We start from the raw sequence: 27,628 nt of genomic DNA on the forward strand, positions 1-27,628 counted from the left end.
GCTTGTCGGTGTGGTTGTGGCAATGTGCCGATTGCATGGCTGGCCGAGTGCATTTTACAAGAACAATGGGAAAATTACAGGAGGTGTTACACACTGGGGTTTATTAACCATAAGCCCTATTTAACTAGCACAAATCCACCCTCCTTATGGTGACATGCAAACGCTCTTACCCGCACAGTCAATCTACTTAATACTGAGATTCTTCTTCTTCGCGACATACTTTCCATTCTAAACTATACATTCCTGACTTCACTAAGGTATTTCATCTCCTACCCCCACAAACGTAACAATATTAATTGAATTGTTGGAGTTTTGTCGATGTTTATATTGATTGGATTATTGGAGTTTTTTTTTATGTTTACATTGATTGGATTATTGGAGTTTTTTTAGATTATATTGATTGGATTGTTGGAGTTTTGTAGAAGTTTATAACGATTGGATTGTGGTTTTTTTCGATGTTTATATTGATTGGATTATTGGAGTTTTTAAAAATGTATATATTGATTGGATTAATTGGAGTTTTGTAGATGTTCATATTGATTGGATTATTGGAGGTTTGCAGATGTCTATATTAATTGGATTGTTGGAGTTTTGTAGATGTTCATATTGATTGGATTGTTGGAGTTTTTTTTCGATGTTTATATTGATTGTATTGTTGGAGTTTTGTTGATGTTTATATTGATTGGATTGTTGGAGTTTTGTTAATGTTCATATTGATTGGATTATTGGAGTTTTTTTAGATGTTTATATTGATTGGATTATTGGAGTTTTGTCGATGTTTATATTGATTGGATTGTTGGAGTTTTGCAGATGTTCATATTGATTGGATTGTTGAAGTTTTGTAGATGTTCATATTGATTGGATTGTTGGAGTTTTGCAGATGTTCATATTGATTGGATTGTTGGAGTTTTGTAGACGTTCATATTGATTGGATTGTTGGAGTTTTGTAGATGTTCATATTGATTGGGTTGTTGGAGTTTTGTTGATGTTCATATTGATTGGATTGTTGGAGTTTTGTAGATGTTCATATTGATTGGATTGTTGGAGTTTTGTAGATGTGCATATTGATTGGATTGTTGGAGTTTTGTAGATGTGCATATTGATTGGATTGTTGGAGTTTTGTAGATGTTCATATTGATTGGATTGTTGGAGTTTTGTAGATGTTCATATTGATTGGATTGTTGGAGTTTTGTCGATGTTTATATTGATTGGATTATTGGAGTTTTTTTCGATGTTTATATTGATTGGATTGTTTTGATTGGAACAAAGAGTTTTGTAGATGTTCACATTGATTGGATTGTTGGAGTTTTGTAGATGTTCATATTTATTGGATTATTGGAGTTTTGTCAATGTTAATTGAATTGTTGGAGTTTTGTCGATGTTTATATTGATTGGATTATTGGAGTTTTTTTTAATGTTTACATTGATTGGATTATTGGAGTTTTTTTAGATTATATTGATTGGATTGTTGGAGTTTTGTAGAAGTTTATAACGATTGGATTGTGGTTTTTTTCGATGTTTATTTTGATTGGATTATTGGAGTTTTTTAAAATGTATATATTGATTGGATAATTGGAGTTTTGTAGATGTTCATATTGATTGGATTATTGGAGGTTTGCAGATGTCTATATTAATTGGATTGTTGGAGTTTTGTAGATGTTCATATTGATTGGATTGTTGGAGTTTTTTTTTCGATGTTTATATTGATTGTATTGTTGGAGTTTTGTTGATGTTTATATTGATTGGATTGTTGGAGTTTTGTTAATGTTCATATTGATTGGATTATTGGAGTTTTTTTAGATGTTTATATTGATTGGATTATTGGAGTTTTGTCGATGTTTATATTGATTGGATTGTTGGAGTTTTGCAGATGTTCATATTGATTGGATTGTTGAAGTTTTGTAGATGTTCATATTGATTGGATTGTTGGAGTTTTGCAGATGTTCATATTGATTGGATTGTTGGAGTTTTGTAGACGTTCATATTGATTGGATTGTTGGAGTTTTGTAGATGTTCATATTGATTGGGTTGTTGGAGTTTTGTTGATGTTCATATTGATTGGATTGTTGGAGTTTTGTAGATGTTCATATTGATTGGATTGTTGGAGTTTTGTAGATGTGCATATTGATTGGATTGTTGGAGTTTTGTAGATGTGCATATTGATTGGATTGTTGGAGTTTTGTAGATGTTCATATTGATTGGATTGTTGGAGTTTTGTAGATGTTCATATTGATTGGATTGTTGGAGTTTTTTATGATGTTTATATAGATTGGATTGTTGGAGTTTTTTTTTAGATGTTTGTATTGATTGAATTGTTGGAGTTTTGTCGATGTTCATATTGATTGGATGGTTGGAGTTTTTTTTTTAGATGTTTGTATTGATTGGATTGTTGGAGTTTTGTAGATGTTCATATTGATTGGATTGTTGGAGTTTTGTAGATGTTCATATTGATTGGATTTTTGGAATTTTTAAAAGATGTTCATATTGATTGGATTGTGGAGTTTTTTTTAGATGTTCATATTGATTGGATTGTTGGAGTTTTCTTTAGATGTTTGTATTGATTGGATTGTTGGAGTTTTTTTTGGATGTTTGTATTGATTGGATTGTTGGAGTTTTGTAGATGTTCATATTGATTGGACTGTTGTTTTTTTTTTAGATGTTTGTATTGATTGTATTGTTGGAGTTTTTTTTTAGATGTTTGTTTTGATTGGATTGTTGGAGTTTTGTAGATGTTCATATTGAGTGGATTGTTGGAGTTTTGTAGATGTTCATATTGATTGGATTGTTGGAGTTTTTTTTAGATGTTTGTATTGATTGTATTGTTGGAGTTTTGTAGATGTTCATATTGATTGGATTGTTGGAGTTTTTTTTCGATGTTTATATTGATTGTATTGTTGGAGTTTTGTTGATGTTCATATTGATTGGATTGTTGGAGTTTTGTAGATGTTCATATTGATTGGATTGTTGGAGTTTTGTAGATGTTCATATTGATTGGATTGTTGGAGTTTTTTTTAGATGTTCATATTGATTGGATTGTTGGAGTTTTTTTAGATGTTTATATTGATTGGATTGTTGGAGTTTTGTCGATGTTCATATTGATTGGATTGTTGTTTTTTTTTTTAGATGTTTGTATTGATTGTATTGTTGGAGTTTTGTAGATGTTTGTATTGATTGGATTATTGGAGTTTTTTAGATGTTCATATTGATTGGATTGTTTATTTTGTACGCAAGGGAGGGCTGATAAGTGGAACATTTTGTGCTTATTTTTACACACTTTTATTTAACTTCATCTGAACGGTTTGTCCCGTTTCAAATCTTTGAGCCGTTCGTTCTCTCGGTTCTCTACGTCCTCGAGAGCTGAAATGTGGCCCATGGTCCTCTTTTCTGGCACATTTTCATCTATCAAAATTTTATTTTAAAAAACGAAAAAAAAAAAAAGGTTTCAAACTTTTAAAAATAAGTGTGTAGCCCTAAAACATGTTTTTTTCATTTACTTGTTTTCTCCTTGCCTTCCTTGGGGCAGAACAAAGGGTTCCAAAATGTTTGCTCTTTCCTTTTTCCTCGAACCCAGTCACAATATCAACCAGACGGTCAAATCTGCACCTGTTGTGCTAGGTACTCCCTCACCGCGCACATTCATTCCTTACACCTTTACACCTCTTTCCGTGAGCAAATCGAACCGTACCACAGTGCTTACCTCGACATGAGGTGATCGACCGCCACATATTCGGCTCCCGGCTCGACTTTGCTCATTTCAAAACAAGATATTAATTATTATATATTAATAATTAAGCTTTATAGCATCTGCAGAACATTTCCTTTTTTGTCCAAATCATTTCCTTCCTTCGTTTTGCTCCTCCACGTTGAGACATTTTATGTCCCTCGAATTTGGACAATAATATACGACAGACAAAGCAGTAATACAAGCAGAACTATCGTATACTGATACTGTAAAGACGTGGGATTCGAATCTGTCATTCCGACCACGCCCATTACCTCAGCGCCAACCCCTCAGACAGCTGACTGGAGCTTCATTACGCGGGTTCTTTCCGTCGTCCGCTCTCGATACCTTTTGCGCGCATCGATGAGCAAAAAATCAGGGGGCGGGGCAAGGAGTGTGGGTTGGGCGTTAAGAGGTGTTGGTGGGCGGAGACTAGAAGGGAGCTCGCAGCTCGCTGATTGAAACAGTGAGGAAAAATCGACTCATGGACGTGCTTTGTCATTCGAAGGGGGCGTTCGGGGTTTTTAATTAACGCGATAGACACATATGCTGCTGTGGTGTATGTAGAGCCTCATTGGGTATCCTCGAAGGAGAGGTAGACATAGGGAGAGGTGGATACATCACCTGTTCAGTTCCTGGTGATCTCGTCGAACAAGGTCGTGGCGTCCTTTCCCAGACGCGTCACCTCGTACCTCCTTCCCACGCCTCTCACTACCCTTACCCACCAAAAGGCGGAACTCGCAGTGAAACAAAGTGATCCTGGGTCTAAGGTGCTGGTCCCGAGGCTGTCCGTGCCGCCGTCACTGTCCGACCTCCCGGCGTCGCCATGGACCGGCTTTCGCTCTCCATGCGGCGCCGCCTGCCCAGCCTGCCGCAGCAGCTGCGCTCCAGGGGCAGCCTAATCGGGGAAGACGATGGGGAAGAGGAGGCAGAAGGAGGTGAGAGCGGAAAGTCCCCTGCGGAACCACCGGCGGCAGAAACGGCGGGAAACAAGAGCGGCAAGGCGATGCCGGTGCGTGGCGGCGGCGGCAGCTCCAACGGGACGTGCCGGGGAAGCGCAGCTACGCTGGAGAGCGGCGAGGGAACCGAGCATGGATCCAGGACCATGAGGGGGGAAGCGGGGGACTCGACGGCTGACGATCTGGGAGAAATGTACGTGCAGAAGCAGCTGGGCACGCTCCTCCAGCCCGGACTCAATAAGTTCTCGCTGCGGATGTTTGGCAGCCAGAAAGCCGTGGAGCGGGAGCAGGAAAGGGTCCGCTCAGCCGGTCTATGGATCATCCACCCGTACAGCGACTTCAGGTGCCGAACACCGCTCGTGATGCGCGTACACCTGTTACACGTGAAACACCAACTTTGGCCTCGCCTCTCCACTTAACATGATGTCCATGTTCATCTCCACCTCCATTTGACTGCTCGCTTAACCCAAAGTCTTAGGAAACCCCAAACACCCATTAAAACTCCATTGAATTCCTATTAGTATTACCGATTACACCACGTGCTCCTTGCACTTCGCTTTTAGTTTCACATTTGATGACTCGCAATGGGCTGGCTTCCAGCCCCAGTGGATTCTTTGTGTAATTTGTACTGCTGCCATACAAATATGAGCACCATACTTTTATTCATCCATTTAGGGGCTGTCTATTTATTACGTACGCAAAATGTAGCAGAACATCTTAACCTACAACCCCACCTACCCCCCTGCGTGTACCATGCTCCTCTTTCATTCCTTTCTTTCCCCAAACTATCAGGCACCATTCTCTTCCAGTTCTCATTCTCAGCCCTAATCCCCTTTATGTACATCAGAAATTATATATATATATATCTGTATATATATATATACAGTATATATCTGTATATATATATATATATATATCTGTATATATATATATATCTGTGTATATATATATATATCTGTATATATATATATATATCTGTATATATATATATATATATATCTGTATATATATATATATATCTGTATATATATATATATATATCTGTATATATATATATATATCTGTATATATATATATATATCTGTATATATATATATATATCTGTATATATATGTGTATATATATATATATATCTGTATATATATGTATATATATATATATATATCTGTATATATATATATATATATATCTGTATATATCTATATATATATATGTATATATCTATATATATATATATATCTATATATATTGTTACAGACACGACTTTGATGTTAAGGTGGGCCGAGCGGAATGGCCGTCGTGTCCGCACAAATTACCCGATTGTACCCGAACGTTGACGAAGCCGCGCCACGCTGGCTCAATAAGGAAAAAGAAGACACCCGGCTGGGTTATAATGACAGACACCAGGGATACGGTTCTCAAGACCTCCGGAGGAGATTATATTCGTGCGGAAGGTCAGATTACAGGGACGAGAGGTACAACATAGAAAGACAAGCACTTAGACACAATCTTATATTATTCCCCAACAGACGACAGGCAAACGGGACAAGGCTGACTCACACGGGGGTTGATGGCAGGAAAGCGGTTGTCGATGGCTCCAGGTCCTCCTGGGCTCAGGGCAGGATCGACCCGGTCCGGTCCAGAGATGCGGAAGGTTGCACAGCGCTCGAAGTGGCGTCTTTTCGTCTCAAGCTGGGGGCGCATCTTACGTCACATCCGGCGCGTGGCCGCGTATATCCGGCGGGGAGTGACACGCCCTCGGCTCGTTAGCTCCGCCTCGTGGAATCGGCACGTTGCTTCTCATTGGGTGCGTGCGGGGGGTTTTACCAGGCTCCGCCCTTGACGAGGAGCTGACAAGGAGCCCCTTCGTGGTAACCCCGTGGAGCGCATGGTCTGGAGCGCATCGTCTGGAGCGCATTGTCGATGGCGGCGAACCGAGCCGGTGGGAGGACGCACACTCCCCCCCCCGCGCAGCGCCGTGCCCCTCTGTTGTTGTAGACGGGGAAGAAGATGGGAGGAGGTATGGGAAAGGTCCTAAACTCACTACTGGTGCCATATAATCACATTCTGGTGCAACGAAGAGTCATAATTAATGGAAACGAGGCCTTAACTGACATAGACTAAGAATAACTAGGAAGATGTCCGAAAGTTGTCTACGTGTGGTGCGGTGGACCTGGGCACGACATTTAATGGGGGAATAAGGGGAAGGTCGGCTCTACTGATTGTTATTTACATGCAATGGGACTAGGGAATGGGGGATTGGGGAAAGTTGGGGAGTATTGGAGAAAATAGGGGAATATTTACAAGCGGATATGGAGGCCAAATTCCATATTCGCAACATTGCACCCTTCTCTACCCTCGGGGCGTCCCGACCCGATAAATTTTTACCTACTTTAGTGTGGCACGCAATGTAGTTCCCTCTACTATTAACTCTACCCTGAGTGCGACAGTTTTACAGATATTCACGAATGAGTAAATATGTCCCCCTGCGACGTTGCACCCTTCTCCTCACAGAAACACACCCACAGGATAACCGAATCCGGAAAGAATTCTCAAACTAAACATACAGCCGGTAGGGAGCATTATTTACACGACTACGCTGCTATTTACACTACGATCCAGGACCTGTTTTTGGAGGAACACATGCAGATGTTATGCATAGAGAGAGCGCGCTTGCCAACATCGATACACCAACCCACGAGTGCTCTGTGGCCGACGGCCTTTAATAACGTGCAGAGCACCCTTCCCGAGCATCAAAAGCACCACCCCACCACCAATCGGTGCAGTCACCATTGTTCATTGGAATAAAAATAAATTCGACAACCCCTAACCCTGCAGGTGTCTCTTGCTCTTCTTGTGGTGCACTTGGTGTTAACTAAAAGTGGTTCACCTGTATGGCATAGGTGCCACGTTGACCCATAGGTCCATCCCCGGGTGGTGCTTGGCCGCAAACGAACTGCGGTCCATTGTGGGTGGCCACAAACATTGCGGTCCATATGGTGTATCGATCCAGGCAGCCAACAGCGAAAGTGCAGGCCCACAACTGCGTAGCCAGCACCTCTCTCTCCTCTCTCTCTACCCCAAAGCCAGATCCTCGGAGGCGGGAGACAAAAGAAGCAGACAAGTGAGTAAGGTGGTAAGGGCGCAAAAGTGCACGCAATGTAAGGTGATGCACACTGGGGGCACATGGGAACCAGGTGAGACAGGTACGTTCCTATCGTACGCCCCCCCCCCCCACCAGGTAACCTACATGGCCCCTCCCTTACCCCTTACTGTATCCACAAAACACAACACTACCCATAAACATCTACTTTACAAATCAACAAACATCCCTACTGTCTTCCCCGTTCCTCCCATAAACCAAATTCGTCTTCTCTCCCTCCTAACCAATCAAATTTGCCATTTTCAACTCTCATCAAAATTTGCCATTACCAATTCATCATCAGTCCCTCCTAGGGAGGGAGAGATGGAATCACCCCAATGTCTCATCCACGTCGTGATGCGTCTCACAAATCCACAGCAATTCTCATTTCTGCAACAAAACCAAGAAAACACAGGTGTGGAGTCATCATCATCACCACAGGTAAGTGGCTGCGTATGGTGCGACAGGTTCATCAATCCTAACTATTTCCTAAATGACTTTAACAACTTTACACTACCCGGGGTCTTCCTCCGGCCAAACCATTGGCCCTCTTACACTATGGGTTCTAAAAACCAATTCCCATTGGCCAAACTGTGGTGCTCTTCAATTTGGGGTCTCACTCCCCCGATTCATCTCCCGGTGCCCTCGCACAATTTCTGGGCTGCGGCGTGTACCTCTCCCAGTGGGTCTACCCACCTGCACACCTCCACCACTGCAGTTGCCTCCGAGCTTACCTGCTCCTTACCCTAACCTAACTACCTGGGGAAGGCCCTCTGGCACTCTCCCCACTCGGTGCCCTCTCTGGCACTGGGCTACCCGGGTCCGTCCTCCGGATCCTCGGGCCCCATCCACAACTCTACCGGCTCCCAGAGCCCACCTGCGGCCTCACCTGGCCGACATCCTCACAGTGGTGGAGTGCTCAACCAACTACACACACTAACAGGCTACACGCCCAGCCATTTCCACAACACTAATGCACCCATTCACAACACCATTCTGCAACCGCACCACAGATGCCAATATCCAATCACAATTTACCTGTACCCTCTACCTAACACTTACACTACCCGCCCCGGGTACTCGTGAAAGGGGGTCCACTCTTCCCCCATCCACACCTTCGCACCATGCACACCACTCCGTACCACTCACTCCAACTCTCTCCACACACCTGTACTTGCACACCTGTGCTCTCACACCTGGTGCCACCTGCACCCTTCTCTCCCCAAGCGCATTCGCGCTGATCCACAACACCCACTACTCACACACTGCTCCACACACCTGTCCAGTTGCACACCTGTGCAATCACACCTGTTCAATTCTCACACACACGGCATCATCTCAGCTAACTACTCCCCTCTGAAACTTGCGCTTCCCAGTCGTCCCTTTAAACTATTGCGCTCCCACGTCATTATCATCCACACTAATCTACCTGTGTCCCCACTACAGGTATCAGTCACTAACTAAACTTAACGTCACCTAATGTCATCTTTCTAGATCCCTACAATATAACCTAACCCACCCGGGCTAGTTTTCACTGCCATACACCCCATAAACTATTGCTCCTTTGCCCCCCACCTGTGAGGGATGGTGGATTTGCCATCCCACCACATCGGGGGTCTCTCACTATCAATTTTGCACGTCAAATTTCAACAAATCAAAAATTTGCCAATCCTACTCATCATCTGCCAATCACTACTGCCAATCCTTTGCCAATCATCAAATTTTGTTTTTCTCTAATTTTGGGTCCAAAACACTAACCTCATCACCCAGTCGACTCACTAATACCTCTCGGTGCGCCAATCCCTGTCCAAAGCCCGGCTTCGTAAAGCCAAGCAATGGATGCTGGTTGTTTTGTGCCAGCGGCTGGATGCGTCCGGCACTCGGTGCAGGGACGGAGGTTTACCCGGGCCGAGATCCCACGCACCATCTCGGCACGGAGCCATCCCATGGCTCGATCTCGGCCTGCCGGAATGCCTCACTAAAAAGTGGTCGCCATGACGACCCTTTCTATCGGGCTGCCAGCTCCGCCTAGTGGAGCACGGACGCGGCCGTTCAAAGCGAGGCCCGGCACGCACCGAGGGCCCGATTCGGCCATAAGTCGTTCTACACTCTACCCCGTCTAACGTCGATGCTTCACCTGGACGCTTACACCCCGCAGCCCGTTCCTTGCTCACACATCCAGCCGTTCCCATTCTCCTCGTACCTTTCCTTACACACCTCGGTACACTCATTCCACTCACAGCCTTGGTCACACACCTGACCACCGAACACTGTGGCACACATTCGTTGCTCGCACACCTCACCAATACACCGCTTCGCGCCCCCTCCTCGGTCACCTCCTCTGTGACAATCACAGGTGTGCCCTCATTCGCACACCCAACCATGTGCCTCACCACCAACTCCAGCGTGCATTCCCACTCACGCTCTACCATTCCAGGTGTGCATCCTTCCATCCCAGGTGTACATCCTCGCTCACCTGTCACAACCAGCTCACTCTCCTTGTCACTCTCACTACTCTCACCTCCATTCTTGACAGCGCACTCACCCTTACTCTTGACAGCGCACTCTTTCCTCATGCATCTGTCCGTCACACACCTTTCTCGCGCACACTCTTGCGCACACTCTCCGGTCACACCCTCTGTAACACTCACCACACCGCGCTTCCACGTGCTCCCTCGCACACGCGCTACGACCGACTCACTCTCGCCAGCACACTCACTCCTTGGCACGCACTTTTTCCTCACACACCCCAGAGTCGGACTTTCTCGCACACCTCCTCTTTCGCACACCAGACCTGTCACACACCTCACCAACGGCCTTTCACGAACACCCGGGTCTATCTCGACCCCCAAGCTTCTTAAATCCCCTGGCGCATCATACGCACGACCATATTGGTCACCACTTACACCGGGTCCTCTTCCTCTTCGCTTCTCCTCCATCACCTGCGAATCCCTCATCCGGTTAATGAGCACATCATCACGATCCAAACACAGACTTTGGACCAATTCTTTTATCTCCTCTTTTATCTCTTTCTTATCCCCTCTCCGTCGCTTCTTAATTTCGCTCATCCCTTCTTCCACTTCTTCTAATTTGTGCTTCACCTCTTTTATTCCCCGGTACGTCTCCTCAAGCTCATCCTCTAAGGCTACCTTGACCGTTTCCAGGTGCGTCCTCACCTGCCGGTCCTTCGTCTCCATTACCTCTATCACCTCGTCCAACCTCGTTGTCAGTCCCTCACGTACCATCTGACATTCCCTCTTTGTCGCTATCAAGTCGTTTTTTATGTCGTTTTGTGTCGCTTTCAACCCTCCTAATACCGCAGTGTTCCTTTGAACCTGCTCCGTTAGTCCTTTTTGTCCCTCCGTCAGCTGTTCCACCTCCTGCGTCAGGACCTCTATGCCCCCTTGTAACTTTACAGTCCCCTTTCTCACCTCCTTCTCCATGTGCTCCTTACAGTGCCTCACCTCCTCGCGCACTCCTCCGACCTCCTCACTCACACCTCTTCTGATCTCTTCTCCCATCACTTGCATCTCCTGCCCAGATGCCACCCTCATCTGCTCCATTTCCTCCCTGTGAGCATCCAGTTTGGTTTCTACCCCCATTCTGACCCCCTCTATCTGCTGCTCCATTTGTTTAACTTCCCTTTCCGCTTGGTCCCTCATGTCCCTCAATTTGCCTTCCATACTGTTTTCTAACCCCTCTAACCCATTTTTCACTCCCTCTATTTGATTCTCTTGAGCGGCCATTCTGTTTTCTACCCCCGTTAACCCATGTTTCACTCCCTCTATCTGATTCTCTTGAGCGGCCATTCTGTTTTCTACCCCCGTTAACCCATTCTTTACTTCTTTTATCCCGTTGTCTAACCCCTCAAATTTCTTTTCTAATCCCTCACCGGTACCCCTCATTTGGCCCTCTAATCGCCCACTATCAACCCTCATTTGGCCCTCCATCCTATCCATTTTTGCATTCAGTTGGGTCAAGAATAATCTGAGGTCAAACCCGGTTTGCCCAGCGTCCCCAGCCGCCACCGCAGGCTCGCCCTCCGCGGCGCCGCTATTTTGGGACCCTTCAACCACGTGAGCGAGCGCGCCATTTTGCGCGCCCGCTACTTCGTGCGTGACGGCGCTATTTTGCGAACCTGCCGCCCTCACTGCTTCGCTCTCCTCATGTCCCTCAATTTGGTCCTGGACCGACCCTGCTTCACTCTCCCCTACCGGACCCCAGCCGTCTTGATCCGCCATAGCGCGACTTGCAAAATTCGAGTTTCGTAAAACAAATCCAAATTTTTTTTTTTTTCGTTATAATTTCGGCGAGCGCAGTAACCGCGCTCCGGATCGATTTCGTCGAGCGCAGTACGCGCTCCGAATCGATTTTCCCTCCCAAAATTTGGGCCTAACTAATTTAGTCCCGGGTCCGAATCCAACTCCTCGACACCAATTGTTACCGTACTAACACAATTGGTGTCCAAAATTTGGGCTAAATAAATTTAGTCCCAGGTTCGAATCCCACCTCCTGACTACCAATTGTTACAGACACGACTTTGATGTTAAGGTGGGCCGAGCGGAATGGCCGTCGTGTCCGCACAAATTACCCGATTGTACCCGAACGTTGACGAAGCCGCGCCACGCTGGCTCAATAAGGAAAAAGAAGACACCCGGCTGGGTTATAATGACAGACACCAGGGATACGGTTCTCAAGACCTCCGGAGGAGATTATATTCGTGCGGAAGGTCAGATTACAGGGACGAGAGGTACAACATAGAAAGACAAGCACTTAGACACAATCTTATATTATTCCCCAACAGACGACAGGCAAACGGGACAAGGCTGACTCACACGGGGGTTGATGGCAGGAAAGCGGTTGTCGATGGCTCCAGGTCCTCCTGGGCTCAGGGCAGGATCGACCCGGTCCGGTCCAGAGATGCGGAAGGTTGCACAGCGCTCGAAGTGGCGTCTTTTCGTCTCAAGCTGGGGGCGCATCTTACGTCACATCCGGCGCGTGGCCGCGTATATCCGGCGGGGAGTGACACGCCCTCGGCTCGTTAGCTCCGCCTCGTGGAATCGGCACGTTGCTTCTCATTGGGTGCGTGCGGGGGGGGTTTACCAGGCTCCGCCCTTGACGAGGAGCTGACAAGGAGCCCCTTCGTGGTAACCCCGTGGAGCGCATGGTCTGGAGCGCATCGTCTGGAGCGCATTGTCGATGGCGGCGAACCGAGCCGGTGGGAGGACGCACACTCCCCCCCCCGCGCAGCGCCGTGCCCCTCTGTTGTTGTAGACGGGGAAGAAGATGGGAGGAGGTATGGGAAAGGTCCTAAACTCACTACTGGTGCCATATAATCACATTCTGGTGCAACGAAGAGTCATAATTAATGGAAACGAGGCCTTAACTGACATAGACTAAGAATAACTAGGAAGATGTCCGAAAGTTGTCTACGTGTGGTGCGGTGGACCTGGGCACGACATTTAATGGGGGAATAAGGGGAAGGTCGGCTCTACTGATTGTTATTTACATGCAATGGGACTAGGGAATGGGGGATTGGGGAAAGTTGGGGAGTATTGGAGAAAATAGGGGAATATTTACAAGCGGATATGGAGGCCAAATTCCATATTCGCAACAATATATATATATATATATATATATATATATATATATATATATATATATATATATATATATATATATATATATATATATATACAGTATCTGTATATATCTGTATATATATATATATATATATATATATATATATATATATATCTGTGTATATATATATATATATATCTGTGTATATATATATATATATACATACATATATACATACATACATACATACATACATACATACACACACTGTTTGATTGCAGTGCTTCACTAGGAGGTCAAAAAAGTGGCCTCCCTCTCTCGGATGGGAGCTAGGCTGGATGTTCCATCTGCTGGCGTGAGTTTGTGGCCGTAAAAGATCTCCCAGTGCCTTTTGTGAAGAGTGGGCGAGGCATCTCCGGCACCCTGAGCAAATAACAAAAATTCAAATAACAAAAAGCCACATTCTGTCGAACGTCAGTCCTATCCAGTCGGTTCGTGAAAGACTTGGGCCAAAAACGTTCCTCGACTGACCCCAGATGATGGGAATAATTGTGACTGTTAATAAATTCGTAGTAATAGTTACTATAGACAAAGCAATATTGTGTATAGGATTTGAAATTGGATCGCAGCACGACGTGCCATATAAGGTGCAGAAAGGAATTCTAAACGAGCCAATCCGTGTTTAGATGGAGATTTAAATTTATTTTTTGACCCATTGAACATTCTTTAAAAGGTTGTCACCTTTTTCTTTATTTTATGGAAATATAGTTTAATTTACCGTGATTGCGCTTCTTGTAAAGTCGAAAGTTTGAAGGAATTAGCAATGGGACAATACACATTCTAGCGATAAGTTGATGATGTTTATTACCTCTGCCACCGAAGGTGGTTTGAGGTTATGTTTTCACCTGTTTGTCTTTGAACAGGATATCTCAAAAAGTTGTGGATGTATTCGGACGAAATTTGGTGGAGAGGTTGGGTATGTAACAAGGACGAAATTAGATTTTGGTGAAGATCTTGGTTCCGGCTCTAGATCTGATAATTTTTAAATGATTCTTCACCATTGAGAGATGGGGAAAAAATTATACATACATATATATATATATATATATATATATACATATATATATACTCCTAAAAAGCCCAAAAGTTGTGGATGAGTTATGACAAAACTAGGTGACGAGAACTAGCCCATTAGTTGTTGGTTCAGGTCCGAATCCAGATCCGGCCTATCAATGGTATACAAAACGTATACAAAAACAAAATGTTCAGCCTGGCGGAGGTATGCGCTCTACCGAGTGCTGTTCTAGTTACAAAAGTAAACAACAGTAGGCTGAAAGACCCAAATATTTAACTCGTCCTTTCTTCCATACTTTATTTCTTTCATCATACAGTCGTGGCCAAAAATATTGGCACCCATGCACTTTTTTCAAATAACTCACAATTTTCTCGAAAAAATAAGTTGAAATTGACAAGTATTTGGTCTCCACAATTCTTTATTTCACTGTTAATATTACAGAACGTTTGGTTTTGATTCAGAACTTAATATATCCTTTTAAACCAGAAAATAAAAAGAAATGGCATTGACAAAATTATTGACACCCGAGACTTAATATTTGGTGGAACAGAATTTGGACAAAATAACTGCAGTCAAGCGCTTCCGATAGCCATGAATTAGCTTCCTACACCTCTCCACTGGCAGTTTGGCCCACTCTTCTTGTGCAGACTCCTCCAGTTCTCCCAGATTTGAAGGGTGCCTTCTCCCAACTGCTGTTTTCAGATCTCCCCACAGGTGTTCGATCTGGACTCATTGCTGACCACTTCAGAACAGTCCAGCGTTTTGTCTTGAACCAATCCAGGTGCTTTTTGAAGTATGTTTGGGGTTGTTAGGGCAGCAAGTGCCAGAGGCCAGAGTCAGCACAGCAACCCCAAAACATCACTGAACCTCCTCCGTGTTTGACTGTAGGGAAGGTGTGCTTTTCTTTTTTGTTTTCTGTAAACATAGAGATGATGTGCTTTAACAAAAAGCTCTAATTTGGTCTCATCTGTCTGCAGCACATTCTCCCAGAAGGATTTTGGTTTGTTCAGGTGTGTTTTGGCAAACTCCAGTCAGGCTTTCTTATGTCTCTGTCTCAGCAGTGGGGTCCTCCTGGGTCTCATACCATAGAACCTCCTTTCATTGAGTTGGCGATGGATGGTGCGAGTTGAAACTGTCATACCTTGTGTCTGAAGGTCAGCTTGAATCTGTTTGGCAGTTGATAGAGGTGCTTTCTCCACCATTCGAACAATCCTTCGCTGCAATCTTCGATCAAGTTTCTTCTTGCGGCCATGTCCATCGTCCAGGGAGGTTGGGTGCATTGCCATGGGCCTTAAACTTCCTGATACGATTGCATATGGTGGACACAGGAACATCAAGGTCTCTGGAGATGGACTTGTAGCCTTGAGATTGTCCATGCTTGGCTACAATCTTGTGTCTGTCCTCCTCAGACATTCTCTGGTTTTCTTTTTTTCCTCCATGCTCATTGCGGTACACACAGTGACACAAAACAACAGAATGACTCCTTTTCTACATTCAAACTGGTTGAATGAGTGATTTTTATATTGCAGGCACTTGTAACTCACCACAGGTGAGTTCATTTCCAAAGTAAAGGAGAATCACCTGCTTGAAATCTAATTATTTCTAACAACTTCTCAAAGGTGCCAATAATATTGTCTGGGCCATTTTAGGATTTCTGTGTTGAATAAGCTAAGATTTAGTAATTTTTTCAGCTTTTTTTTGTTTTGTTCCACTGCAAACCAAAGAAATGCATATGTGGACACCAAAATATTATTTTATTTCGACATTTTTTGGGAAGAAATGGTGCATTATTTGAAAAAGTGCAAGGGTGTCAATATTTTTGGCCACGACTGTACGGTCCCGATTTTCCTATTTGCTCTGCAGTCTACCAGGTGTCCCCTGCTGTCCAATTTCCAATCTATACTCCTTGGTACCTACATTTTCTGTTGTGCACCCTTACACATCTCAACTCATCTTTTAGTGATCCACTTACCGTTGACATTATGATTTGCAACTCCATGTGCAGGATTCACTTACCATTAGTTTTCCAAACTGAAATATACTTCTGCTTGCTTTTGCAGACGAAACATAAACTTTGTGTTCACCTGGAATGTAGAGACCTTGCTGTAGTTTAATGTTAAAGATGAGTTTGGCAGTATTTTAGTCATTCATATGTAAGCAGTTAATCCTTCATTGTGTGATGGCTTTGCATCACTCATGCTGAGTAGACCCTGGTTGTGTGCGCAGCAATTTAGTTGAATCTCTTATCCTTGTGAGATTGAATTGTTTGGAGAGGGGGGGGGGGGGGGGGTGTGGGTGTTGGTTGGGAAGATGAGTGCGGTTACCAAAGCGGCGATGTGCCAGCAAGGAGTTGGTGTTTTAACCTTTGAAGTTGGATGTTATTAACCCCAATTATTCGAAGGTGAATTATGTTGTTTCCTTTTAATGCACTTCTTGAATTCCTGTATTATTTGATTTGCTTAATCCAGTACGAGTAATTTCCGTGTAGGCTGAAATTTAACTCTACATAACCCTTTGCAATATTCCCCTGTATCGTTTTCTACACTTAATAAAATTTGACAAAAGTTTGGCCTTCTTGGAATCTCCATCTGAGCACATGATGCTTGGACACCAGATTGAAATCACATATACTGTACTGTTGATTTGTCCATTGTCTCATAATATCCTGTAATATATCTGAGTACACATCTCATTATGTCTTTGTCCTGAATGGGATATATGTACAAACTCTTCGACCATTGGTCACTGTGGGGAAAAAATATTAATGATTTATCACTGAATAGTGCCTGGTGTTGGCTTAGCGGTTAGGGTGCCGGCTTGGGATCCTAGGATCCTGAGTTCGAATCCTGGTCGATCGCTAAATTAACACCAGAGGGGTTGACTCAGCCTGTCATCCTTCCGAGGTCGGCAAATTGAGTACCAGCTTGCTGGGGTGAATGATCTCGGTGTGTACCCCGGTTGAGAATAGGTACACCGTATCCCTGCGCATCGTAAGAGCGTGACCAAGGGTTGGCGTCAGGAAGGGCATCCGGCCATAAAAAACATTGCCTCAAACAGGGAACCATGATTGTCATGGGGTCCGCAAGGCTAACCCCCGCTGTAACGGGGAAAATGGCCTTAAAACAATCATTCACTCATTTATTCACTGAATAAGAGGTCTGTGTCTGTTTCTCTCTGTCTGTGTTTTTATTTTTTCCCCGTCTCCTGTCTCCCGTTTCACCGCTCCGTGCATAGTCACCAAACTTCCTCGGCATAATTACCAATTTCTTGCAATTTTTTTTTTTTTTTTTTTTTTTTTTGGTATACTGAATCGAGGCTCGTGAAAGAGCTGACATTTACTTCACAAACAAATCGGACAAACAAAATATATAAAAAGAGGGAGCGGAAGACAAGAGAATGGGAAGCACGCAAACACTTGAGAGCACACAACATTTAAGAGCAGGGAGATGTGTGGGAGGGAGAGGGCTTGGGGGGAGGAGGCGTGGGAAGTGGGGGTGGGAGAAGTATAAAACACAATGACACCAAGGACTTCCAGGACAGAAGTTGGTATTTCAAAAAGTGGAATTGGGGTGAAATTATCGGGGATAGAAAAGATCAAGGTTTTGGATGGGGGAAGATAAGAGATGGTGGTGAACAGCTGTTTTAAAGACCTGGAGGGTGGAGTGGGATTGAAGAGCGTGAGGGAGTTTGTTCCAGAGGCGGGAGAAAAGAGGAATGAAGGAGTGAAGGTGAGCAGAGAGTCTTGATTTTGGCAGTTTAACCATAAGAGGGTTGCAGGCAGATCTTGTGCGACCTGTAGGAATATTTGCGGGACAGAGCCCAGAGAGAGCTGGGGGGGCAAGGCCAGAGAGGAGTCGGTAGAAGACGGAAAGACCACCAACCTGCCTGCGGTGAGTGAGAGGCCCTCGGAGTTAGCTTCATCGCGGGAGATTCCAATGATTCTGAATGCTTTGCTTTCAACAGCGTGAAGACGAGCTAGGTGTGAGGCAGGAGCACCAGCCCAGAGGGGAGAGCAGTATTCCATTGAGCTGTGGATGAAAGCCTTGTATGTGGTGAGGAGCTCAGGTGTACCAAGGAAGGACTTCGCACGACGGAGGATGCCCAGTTGGCGACTGGCTTTGGAGACCAGCTTGGAAATGTGGTTTTCCCAGGAAAGATCATGGCAGATAGTGAGACCCAAAAGCTTGAGTGACAGAACTTCTTGGAGAGGATTATTCAGAAAGTAGATGGGAGGGTTGTCCAGTCGGTCTTTTCGGAGAGACATCGTAAGAGTGTGAGATTTGTACGTAAGAGTGTATAATTCTGTTTATACTGTCTAAATTTACTTGCGACTTTGACGAATATTCCATTCGGTTCAGTTAAAAGTGGGAGTCTCAAGTGTTCGCCATGCTGGATGATGTCATGGCATTCTGGTGGGTGGTGCTTCCAGGACTGTGTTCCGTCACGGGATTGTTGATGCTGTTTTTGTTGTTTTTCTGTCCCTGCCATCCTATCACCAGTCCGAGACGGGTTTATTCACAAGTTTGGAATAAAAGAACGATCAAGCACTGGTATTAACCCATAAAGTGCTGGATTTACTGGTTAGTAGCCCAGAAATGCTTTTTTGTCATCTGCTTTTCTCCACCAATTAGAAGCAAGCTTTCATAGGTTACCCCAGGTATTATACGTTGTAAGAAAGGTCATGATTCGTTCTTTGGGTTGACCTCAGTTTAATCTCATTTGTATACAAATAGTGGCTAGAACACGACCACATAATGACCATATTTGGCCATGATCTTGGCCCTACATGCTTTATGGGTTAAATAGTTTTTGTTCTCAAATATCTTGTGTGCTACCCTATGGTCTGGCACCCATAAACTTCACCTTGGTCCCATGCTTATTTTCCACAAGGAAAGATTACCAAAAGAGGAAATGAATCCTGGGTGCTTTCACACCTGAATTAATTTGTCCTGAACTGAATGAAATTGTGGAATAGTCTCCCCCGTGTCCTGTCTCGTCTTCCTTACTTCAGTCTTTCGAATGTGCTTCCTGCCATTACCTAATCAGCCCTCGCACTACCATAATCTTTTCTACACTTGCTGATTCTTTCCCACTCTGGCCCACTCGTTTTTGTTTTTCCTCTTTTTTTTGTATGCATGATTGAGGCTTGCAGAAGAGCTAGAGCAGAATGGAAGAGAAGGAAATGCCAACAGCAGAGTAGAAATGTCAGTGAGATCAAGGGGAGCGGGAGAAGGACATAATCTAATTGAAACACGGCAAGAAGTGGAAGAAGGGGGAAAGCGGTGATGAAACAGAAAAGGAACAAAACAAATGAAGAGCTGTGGTGGGGGATAGAGAGGGTGGTGGGGGATCACAATAACCTGGAAAAGAGAGCGCTTGAGAATGGGTTCATTTGGGGTCGAGATCATGAGTATGGATGGTGGATGACCTTCGGTAGTCGTGAACAGTTGTCTTGAAGCCATGGAGGGAAGAATGTGACTGAACAGACTGGGGAAGTTGGTTCTACATGCGAGAGAAAAGGAAAAAAATCCCTTATTTTGTATGTCCACCCACTCCCTTCCCTTCCCCCACCAAAACCTTTTGTTGGTTTGTAAACCTGCTGCCCTGATATTTAAATTCCTCCATAAGCCTAGACCCTTGTATAATTTTCTTGGAACAACCATGATGCAGATCACTATTGCAATCTGCGTGTTTGAGTTATCGGAACTAAAACTCGTGGATTTTTTTTTTTTCTCTCTTTCAGATTGTTATTTTCGCATGATGATTTTAGGGTTCTCCACATTTGAAAAGTTCCTGTACATCGATAAATAAGTAGGTATATGTGTTCAATCTGCAGTTTAAGTTAAAACAAAATTAATTAAAAAAACAAACTTTGAATACTTTAGAAACAAAAGTTTGACATAATTGAGCACACCAAGTTAGAGTACATTTAAGTTACTTTTGCCATTTAATTGTCATGCATTTACAAGTTAGTTACTCCTTATAAAGAATGAACATTCCAAAGTGGGACAGACTCTCATCTCCCCATGGAGAGCAGTTGTAGTTGGGGTGCATTAGGTGATAACGTTGAATTTCCATTTGATTTGAAGGGAAATTATGGGCCCGTGGGAACTGAAAGGCCTGATAATATGATTGTATTCGCGCAGTGAAGACTATGTAGGATTAGCGGGTCCTGAATTGATGAAAAAAGTTCCATTATTTTTTGTTCAGTGAAAGGACCCATATGCCCTTAAAAGGTATATAGGGTCTAAGAAGTCTAAAGGGGTCTCAACAATGCCATGCTCTGTATGTGTATAAAGTGTTGAACGGGTCGAAAAAGGATTTAAAGAGTCATAAGGGGTCTCAAGGGTACATTCCAATAATACTTAGGGTCTAAAGGGTTGAAAGGGTGGATGGGTCTAAAGTGTTGAAATTGTCTTAAAAGGTCAAAAGAGGTGTTTTGGTGCTTAAAGGGTCATAAGTGGTCTATAAAACAAATTAGGGTGTAAAGGGTCTTCTTTTTCCTCTTCTTCTCTTCCCTTTATAAGGGGTGAGGTCCAGCAGCACCAATAGCTCCTGCCCTGCCTTTACCACAATACTTCTCCACTCCCCTCTGTCCTCAGCCAACTCTCTTCACTCTCTAACCACCCGCACCTTACTGATATCCCTCTTAACACAATCCTCCCATCTCAACTGCAATCTACCTCTTTTCCTCCTACCTTACTCCTTCAACCTATCCGCTCTTTGCCATTCTCTCTTCTCCTATCTGCACCACGTGTCCAGCACATCTCAGCTGGCATTTCACCAATCTCTCGGACAAGCTCACCTGTGCACAAATCCACTCTTCAGTCTTCACTCCTTCACTTACACACGACATCATAACCTTCCCTTTCAATCTCCTTGATATCTTTCTGTCTGACATTACTCCTTCCACCCTCCTCCATGCATTCACAACCACCTGAATCCTTCTCCGCACATCTGCCTCTGACTTACCATCCCGTCACTGTTCCACCCAGATACTCAAACCCATTTCCTTGTCTGGTCTCCTTCCCCTCCAACTTGATATTCATTTCTTTTCTCTGCTGCCCAACCCACATCACTTCTCCATACTCATCTTCAGCCCATGTTTCTCAAAGGCCTTCTTCCACTCCCCCCAGTACTTCCTGCTCTCCAGCTTGCTCTCCAGCACAACACAACCAGGTGTAAAGAATGTAAATGCCTAAAAGGTCTAAAAAGGGTCTTTAAAGTGTCAAGGAATCTAGGCATTCTAAAGGGGTCTAAAGGTCCAAAGGGTACAGTCCACCTAGTTCTTCTAAAGGTCGTAAAAGGACTGAAGGGCCGTCCCCTTTCTCTCCTCCCTCCCCCTTTTATTTTCTGTTCTTCAAAGCAAGAGGGCATTAATTACACTAAGAGTTTAAATTATATTATGATTAACATCAAATTAAATTAATAGGTTAAATTAAGACAAAACATCGTTTAAAAAAAATGAAATTCGCCATCTCGTGAGATGATGGAATCTCGCAATATGTGATGGGCATACAAACATGGATTGCATTTTGAGTTAATTAGCTAATTATCTCACCACCTAGATGGAAGTTCTAAAAATGGGCTCCATTCGTTTTTGAGCATCAACGTCATGCATCATCATGCAGAGTTTCAAAACGACCCATTGAGCTGCCTCAGAGGAGTAGGACAAAAACGAATAAATGTTAATGGACCCACTGACTAAACGAACGACGGACTGACTGCCTGAAGGACATTGTTATGGCTATAACAGGTTATTTTGACTCTCGTCGATGAGCTAAAAATAAAAAGGGAGACAAACAAGTACAGGCTGACCTGATCTGCTGGCTGTGCCACAACGAGAAGCTCATCGTTATTTAATGTCATGGGTAAAGAGGCTCCAAACTTCTTGGCCAACAATCTGAGCTCACTTCGAGATGGAGATGCCATTAAAGGAAGTTCAACCATCTGATCAAAAGGGTGGCAATGTTACCATAACAGCAGCAAAAGATAATCTCAAGTTTTGCGAATTGCCGTATATCTAATCAAAACTTCACCTTTGAATATTTATATTGAAAAATGATGCTTCATTAAAGAGCAAATTGTAGCATTGGTAGATTTACCTAGTTTGTCTTTTTTCACCCATGTCTTATGCACAGAGGTTATGTTTTCACCCATGTCTGTTTGTCTTTCTGTGAACTAGATAGCTCAAAAAGTTGTGGATGGATCTGGAGGAAATTTGGTGGACAGGTTGGGTGTGACGAGGAAGAATCGATTCAATTTTGGTGAAGATCCGAATCTGGATCCAAGAATCCATTAATTTTTTCAAAGTGATTCTTCACCATACGGTCTGGCACCCAGCTCTGCTCACCAAACTCTCCTCCTATGGTATCCATGGAAATCTCCATGCATGGCTTGCGGACTTCCTCTCTGGTCGTAGTCAACGTGTGGCCCTGAATGGATTTCTCTCATCTCCCCTTCCCGTTCAGGCTGGAGTTCCCCAAGGCAGTGTGCTGGGCCCTGTGCTTTTTCTGGTCTTTATCAATGATCTCTCCGACTCTCTGGAAAATCCTCTGTATCTCTTTGCTGATGACTCCACTCTCTGCCGCTCCATTCCTCTTCCCTCAGATCGGCAGTCTGCAGCCTCCTCACTCTCTGAAGACCTGGACAAAATCACAGACTGGTCAAACATGTGGAACATGTCTTTCAATCCTGACAAATCTCACACTCTTACTATGTCTCTCCGAAAAGATCGACTGGACAACCCTCCCATCTACTTTCTCAACAATCCTCTCCAAGAAGTTCTGTCGCTCAAGCTTTTGGGTCTCACCATCTGCCATGATCTTTCTTGGGAAAACCACATTTCCAAGCTGGCCTCCAAAGCCAGTCGCCGACTGGGCATCCTCCGTCGTGCGAAGTCCTTCCTAGGCACACCTGAGCTCCTCACCACATACAAGGCTTTCATCCGCAGCTCAATGGAATACTGTTCTCCCCTATGGGCTGGTGCTCCTGCCTCACACCTGGCTCGGCTTCACGCTGTTGAATCCAAAGCTTTCAGAATCATTGGAATCTCCCGCGATGAAGCTATCTCTGAGGGCCTTTCACTCACTCACCGCAGGCAGGTAGGTGGTCTTTCTGTCTTCTACCGACTCCTCTCCGGCCTTGCTCCCCCAGCTCTCTCTGTGCTCTGTCCCCCAAATATTCCTACAGGTCGCACAAGATCTGCCAGCCACCCTCTGATGGTTAAACTGCCGAAATCTCGGCTCTCTGCTCACCTTCACTCTTTTATTCCTCTTTTCTCCCGCCTCTGGAACAAACTCCCACACTCACTTCAATCACACTCCTCCCTCCAGGTCTTCAAAACTGCTGTTCACCACCATCTCTTATCTTCCCCCATCCAAAACGTTGATCTTTTCTACCCCCACTAATTCACCCCAGATCCACCTTGTTTGAAATTCCAACTTCTTTCCTGGAAGTCTTGGCAGTGTCCATATGTTTTATACCTCTCCCACCCCCCCCCCCCTTCCCATGCCTTCCCCCCAAAGCCCTCTCCCTCCCACAGTTCTCTCGATGTCTCCATGTCTCTCGGTCCCTGCTCTCAAATGTTGTGTTTGTGTCCTTCCCCCTCTCTCCCCATCTTGTCTACCGCTCCCGATGTTATTTGTTTTGTGTGTCTGTTTGTCTTTCTGTGTGATTAATGTTCGCTCTTTCACGAGCCTCGATCTTGTATACAAAAAAAATAAATAAAATAAATAAATAAATTGAGAATTGGGGCCAAAAACAATATATAGCATGATATTTCCAAAAGTTGTGGACTGATTATGATAAAACTTGGTGGATGAGTTTGTAAGGTGACAATAACAAGCCGATTAGAGTTTGGTTCAGGTCTGAATCCATATTGATACAAAACGTAAACTGTTCAGCCTGGCGGAGGTATGCGCACTACCGAGTGCCGTTCTAGTTATATTTATAAAGGCAGCCATACATATATATATATATATATATATATATATATATATATACATACATAGTAGCAATTGCTGCTGACTTGTGAGAATTGAGCAGCTGACTCAATCAACTCAAAAAGTTGTGCAGCAATTGCTGGGGTGAGACTCAATCTGTGCCTTGCTTCCTAGTCAAGTTAGGGGGCTCAACCTGTGTATATTAACGGCTTAGATTGGTCACAAATAAACAATTTGCAGTATGCCGTCCTGACGATGGCGCAAATCGTACCTGACTGGAGTAATGCCCTGTCAGTGGATTAAGGGGTCTTACTCCTATTGAGAGGAGTGGTCCCAATTGAATGACCATGCATTGTGGCCCCTCGGGGGCATGATGCATGTGTTTGAATGACCATGCGCTTCCCCCTTGGGGTTGAGGCGCATGTGTATTGTTATTGGGACAGCCTTGTTGACGTTGTGCCTTGGCCATGGGGTCAAGGTGCACGTCCGAGGCTGTTCAAATGTTTGACTTTTTACCTTTTTTCACAAGCAAAAAAGGCAGGCCTTGCGCAGGCCCTAAAAGCGCTGGTAGATCTGCATGAAAATCGTACCTGGCAGGAGTAATGCCCTGTCGGTGGATTAAGGGGTCTTACTCCTATTAAGAGGAGTGGTCCCAATTGTATGACCATGCATTGTGGCCCCTCGGGGGCATGATGCATGCGTTTGAATGACCATGTACCTCCCCCTTGGGGTTGAGGCGCATGTGTATTGTTATTGGGACAGCCTTGTTGACGTTGTGCCTTGGCCATGGGGTCAAGGTGCACGTCCGAGGCTGTTCAAATGTTTGACTTTTTACCTTTTTTCATTGTAGAAAAGGCAGGCCTTTTGCTGTGGCCTCACAACAGTAAACAAGCCTGCAAAATCGGACCTGGCAGGAGTAATGCCCTGCTGGTGGATTAAGGGGTCTTACTCATATTAAGAGGAGTGGTCCCAATTGTATGACCATGCATTGTGGCCTTTCGGGGGCATGATGCATGCGTTTGAATGACCATGTGCCTCCCCTTTGGGGTTGAGTCGCATGTGTATTGTTATTGGGACAGCCTTGTTGACGTTGTGCCTTGGCCATGGGGTCAAGGTGCACGTCCGAGGCTGTTCAAATGTTTGACTTTTTACCTTTTTTCATTGTAAAAAGGCAGGCCTTTTGCTGTGGCCTCATAACCGTAAATAAGCCTGCAAAATCGTACCTGGCAGGAGTAATGCCCTGCCGGTGGATTAAGGGGTCTTACTCCTATTAAGAGGAGTGGTCCCAATTGTATGACCATGCATTGTGGCCTTTCGGGGGCATGATGCATGCGTTTGAATGACCATGTGCCTCTCCCATGGGGTTGAGGCGCATGTGTATTGTTATTGGGACAGCCTTGTTGACGTTGTGCCTTGGCCATGGGGTCAAGGTGCACGTCCGAGGCTGTTCAAATGTTTGACTTTTTACCTTTTTTCATTGTAAAAAAGGCAGGCCTTTTGCTGTGGCCTCATAACAGTAAATAAACCTGCAAAATCGTACCTGGCAGGAGTAATGCCCTGTCGGTGGATTAAGGGGTCTTACTCCTATTAAGAGGAGTGGTCCCAATTGTATGACCATGCATTGTGGCCCCTCGGGGGCATGATGCATGCGTTTGAATGACCATGTGCTTCCCCCTTGGGGTTGAGGCGCATGTGTAATGTTATTGGGACAGCCTTGTTGACGTTGTGCTTTGGTCATGGGGTCTAGGTGCACGTCCAAGGCTGTTCAAATGTTTGACTTTTTACCTTTTTTCATAGTAAAAAAGGCAGGGCTTCCCTGTGGCCCAAAAACAGGAAAATACGCCGTCGTCGGGGCGGCATGGTGTTGAAGTCGTGGGGACTCACTCCTATGGAGGAGGGGTCCAATTGTATGACCATGCATTCTGGCCCTGGCCCATGACAGTTTATAGCTGTGTCAGGATTCAAACCCAGGCTGGGCACCTTAGAGGTGAGTGTGCGTATCTCTAGGCCCAGCATGTTAGCCCAAATGCCATATTGATAATAAAGCAAGATAACTGAAGCTTAGGACTAGCCTATTTTTTGCTTCCATTGGAGCAGATAGCTCATAGCTGGGCGGCTTAGCTAAAAAATTCGGATCGATTGTGCCTTTTCCCTTAAAAGCATGAAACTTGGCACATGGCTAGAATACCCGAAAAGAAAGATTTTTTGTCCAGGGGGCATCCCCAATTTCACCCCATATGGCGGCCATCTTGAAATCCAAGATGGCCGTCATACAAGACCTATTTTGATGAATATCTCCATAATTAGAACAGATATCAAAATGGTTGAAGTGCTTATACCTACATTTTTAGGGTCTAGGAATCCAATGGCAACATAAAATATTCAATAGTATATGGCAGCCATCTTGAAATCCAAGATGGCCGCCATAACAGACCTGTTTTGATGAATATCTCCATAATTAGAACAGCTATCTAAATGGTTGCAGTGCCTACACCTACATTTTTAGGGTCTAGGAATCCAATGGTAACATAAAATATTAAGCAGTATGTGGCGGCCATATGAAAATATTAATTTTGCATAGTATCATGCAAACTGGGAAAGCACATAAATACTCTTACCAGGTTGGCATTCTTCTGTGATTTAAAGCGTCTATGAAAGTAATTATTTTTTTAATGCTGATGCCAATTTTCTGGGTCGATGATCAAATTAAAACGTAGAATATTGGTTAATGTGTGGCATCACAAGATGAGCCTCATTGAAGAGTGATGTTCAACTGTTTTCTCGCCTCTACATTGCCTGTCAAACCCGCTAGGGAAACCTGGATGAATTTTTCCGTCATGAAAATCAATCTTTCCCTCCATCTCTGTCCAAGGATGGGAAGCTTCGACCTGGTACAAAGAGCGACCTTTTGGACTGCTTAGAGGAACTTTCACCATCAAGCACACAGATGCCAGAGGTGACATGTGTCATACTTGACGGGGCAGTAATTGTTCAAAAGCTAAAGCCCGATGTTGGCACAGTCAAAACATTTGGCGAATATGCAGAAAAGGTCTTCATCCCATTTGTTTTCTCACAGTACAAATCTGCAACCCGACTTGATCTGGTGTGGGACCGTTACCTACCCGACAGCCTTAAGAGCATGACCCGTGAAAAGCGTGGCAAGGGGGTTCGCCGACGAGTAGATACCTCAGTTGCAATTCCTGG

The 27,628-nt window shown here is 44.4% G+C and overlaps 1 protein-coding gene across 1 annotated transcript in view; it reads left to right on the forward strand.

Moving 5' to 3' along the window:
- The first annotated feature begins 4,304 nt into the window (after positions 1-4,304).
- Positions 4,305-27,628, forward strand: part of LOC137436096 (potassium/sodium hyperpolarization-activated cyclic nucleotide-gated channel 2-like) — a 231,967-nt gene continuing 208,643 nt past the window's right edge. Inside the window, exon 1 of the mRNA XM_068129812.2 lies at positions 4,305-5,023. Coding sequence (XP_067985913.1) covers positions 4,548-5,023 — 476 coding nt within the window. The 5' untranslated portion in view covers positions 4,305-4,547. The remainder of the gene's footprint in view (positions 5,024-27,628) is intronic.

The sequence above is a fragment of the Myxine glutinosa genome, chromosome 11 (assembly GCF_964187855.1).
Source record: "Myxine glutinosa chromosome 11, kmMyxGlut1.1, whole genome shotgun sequence".
Taxonomy (NCBI): domain Eukaryota; kingdom Metazoa; phylum Chordata; class Myxini; order Myxiniformes; family Myxinidae; genus Myxine; species Myxine glutinosa.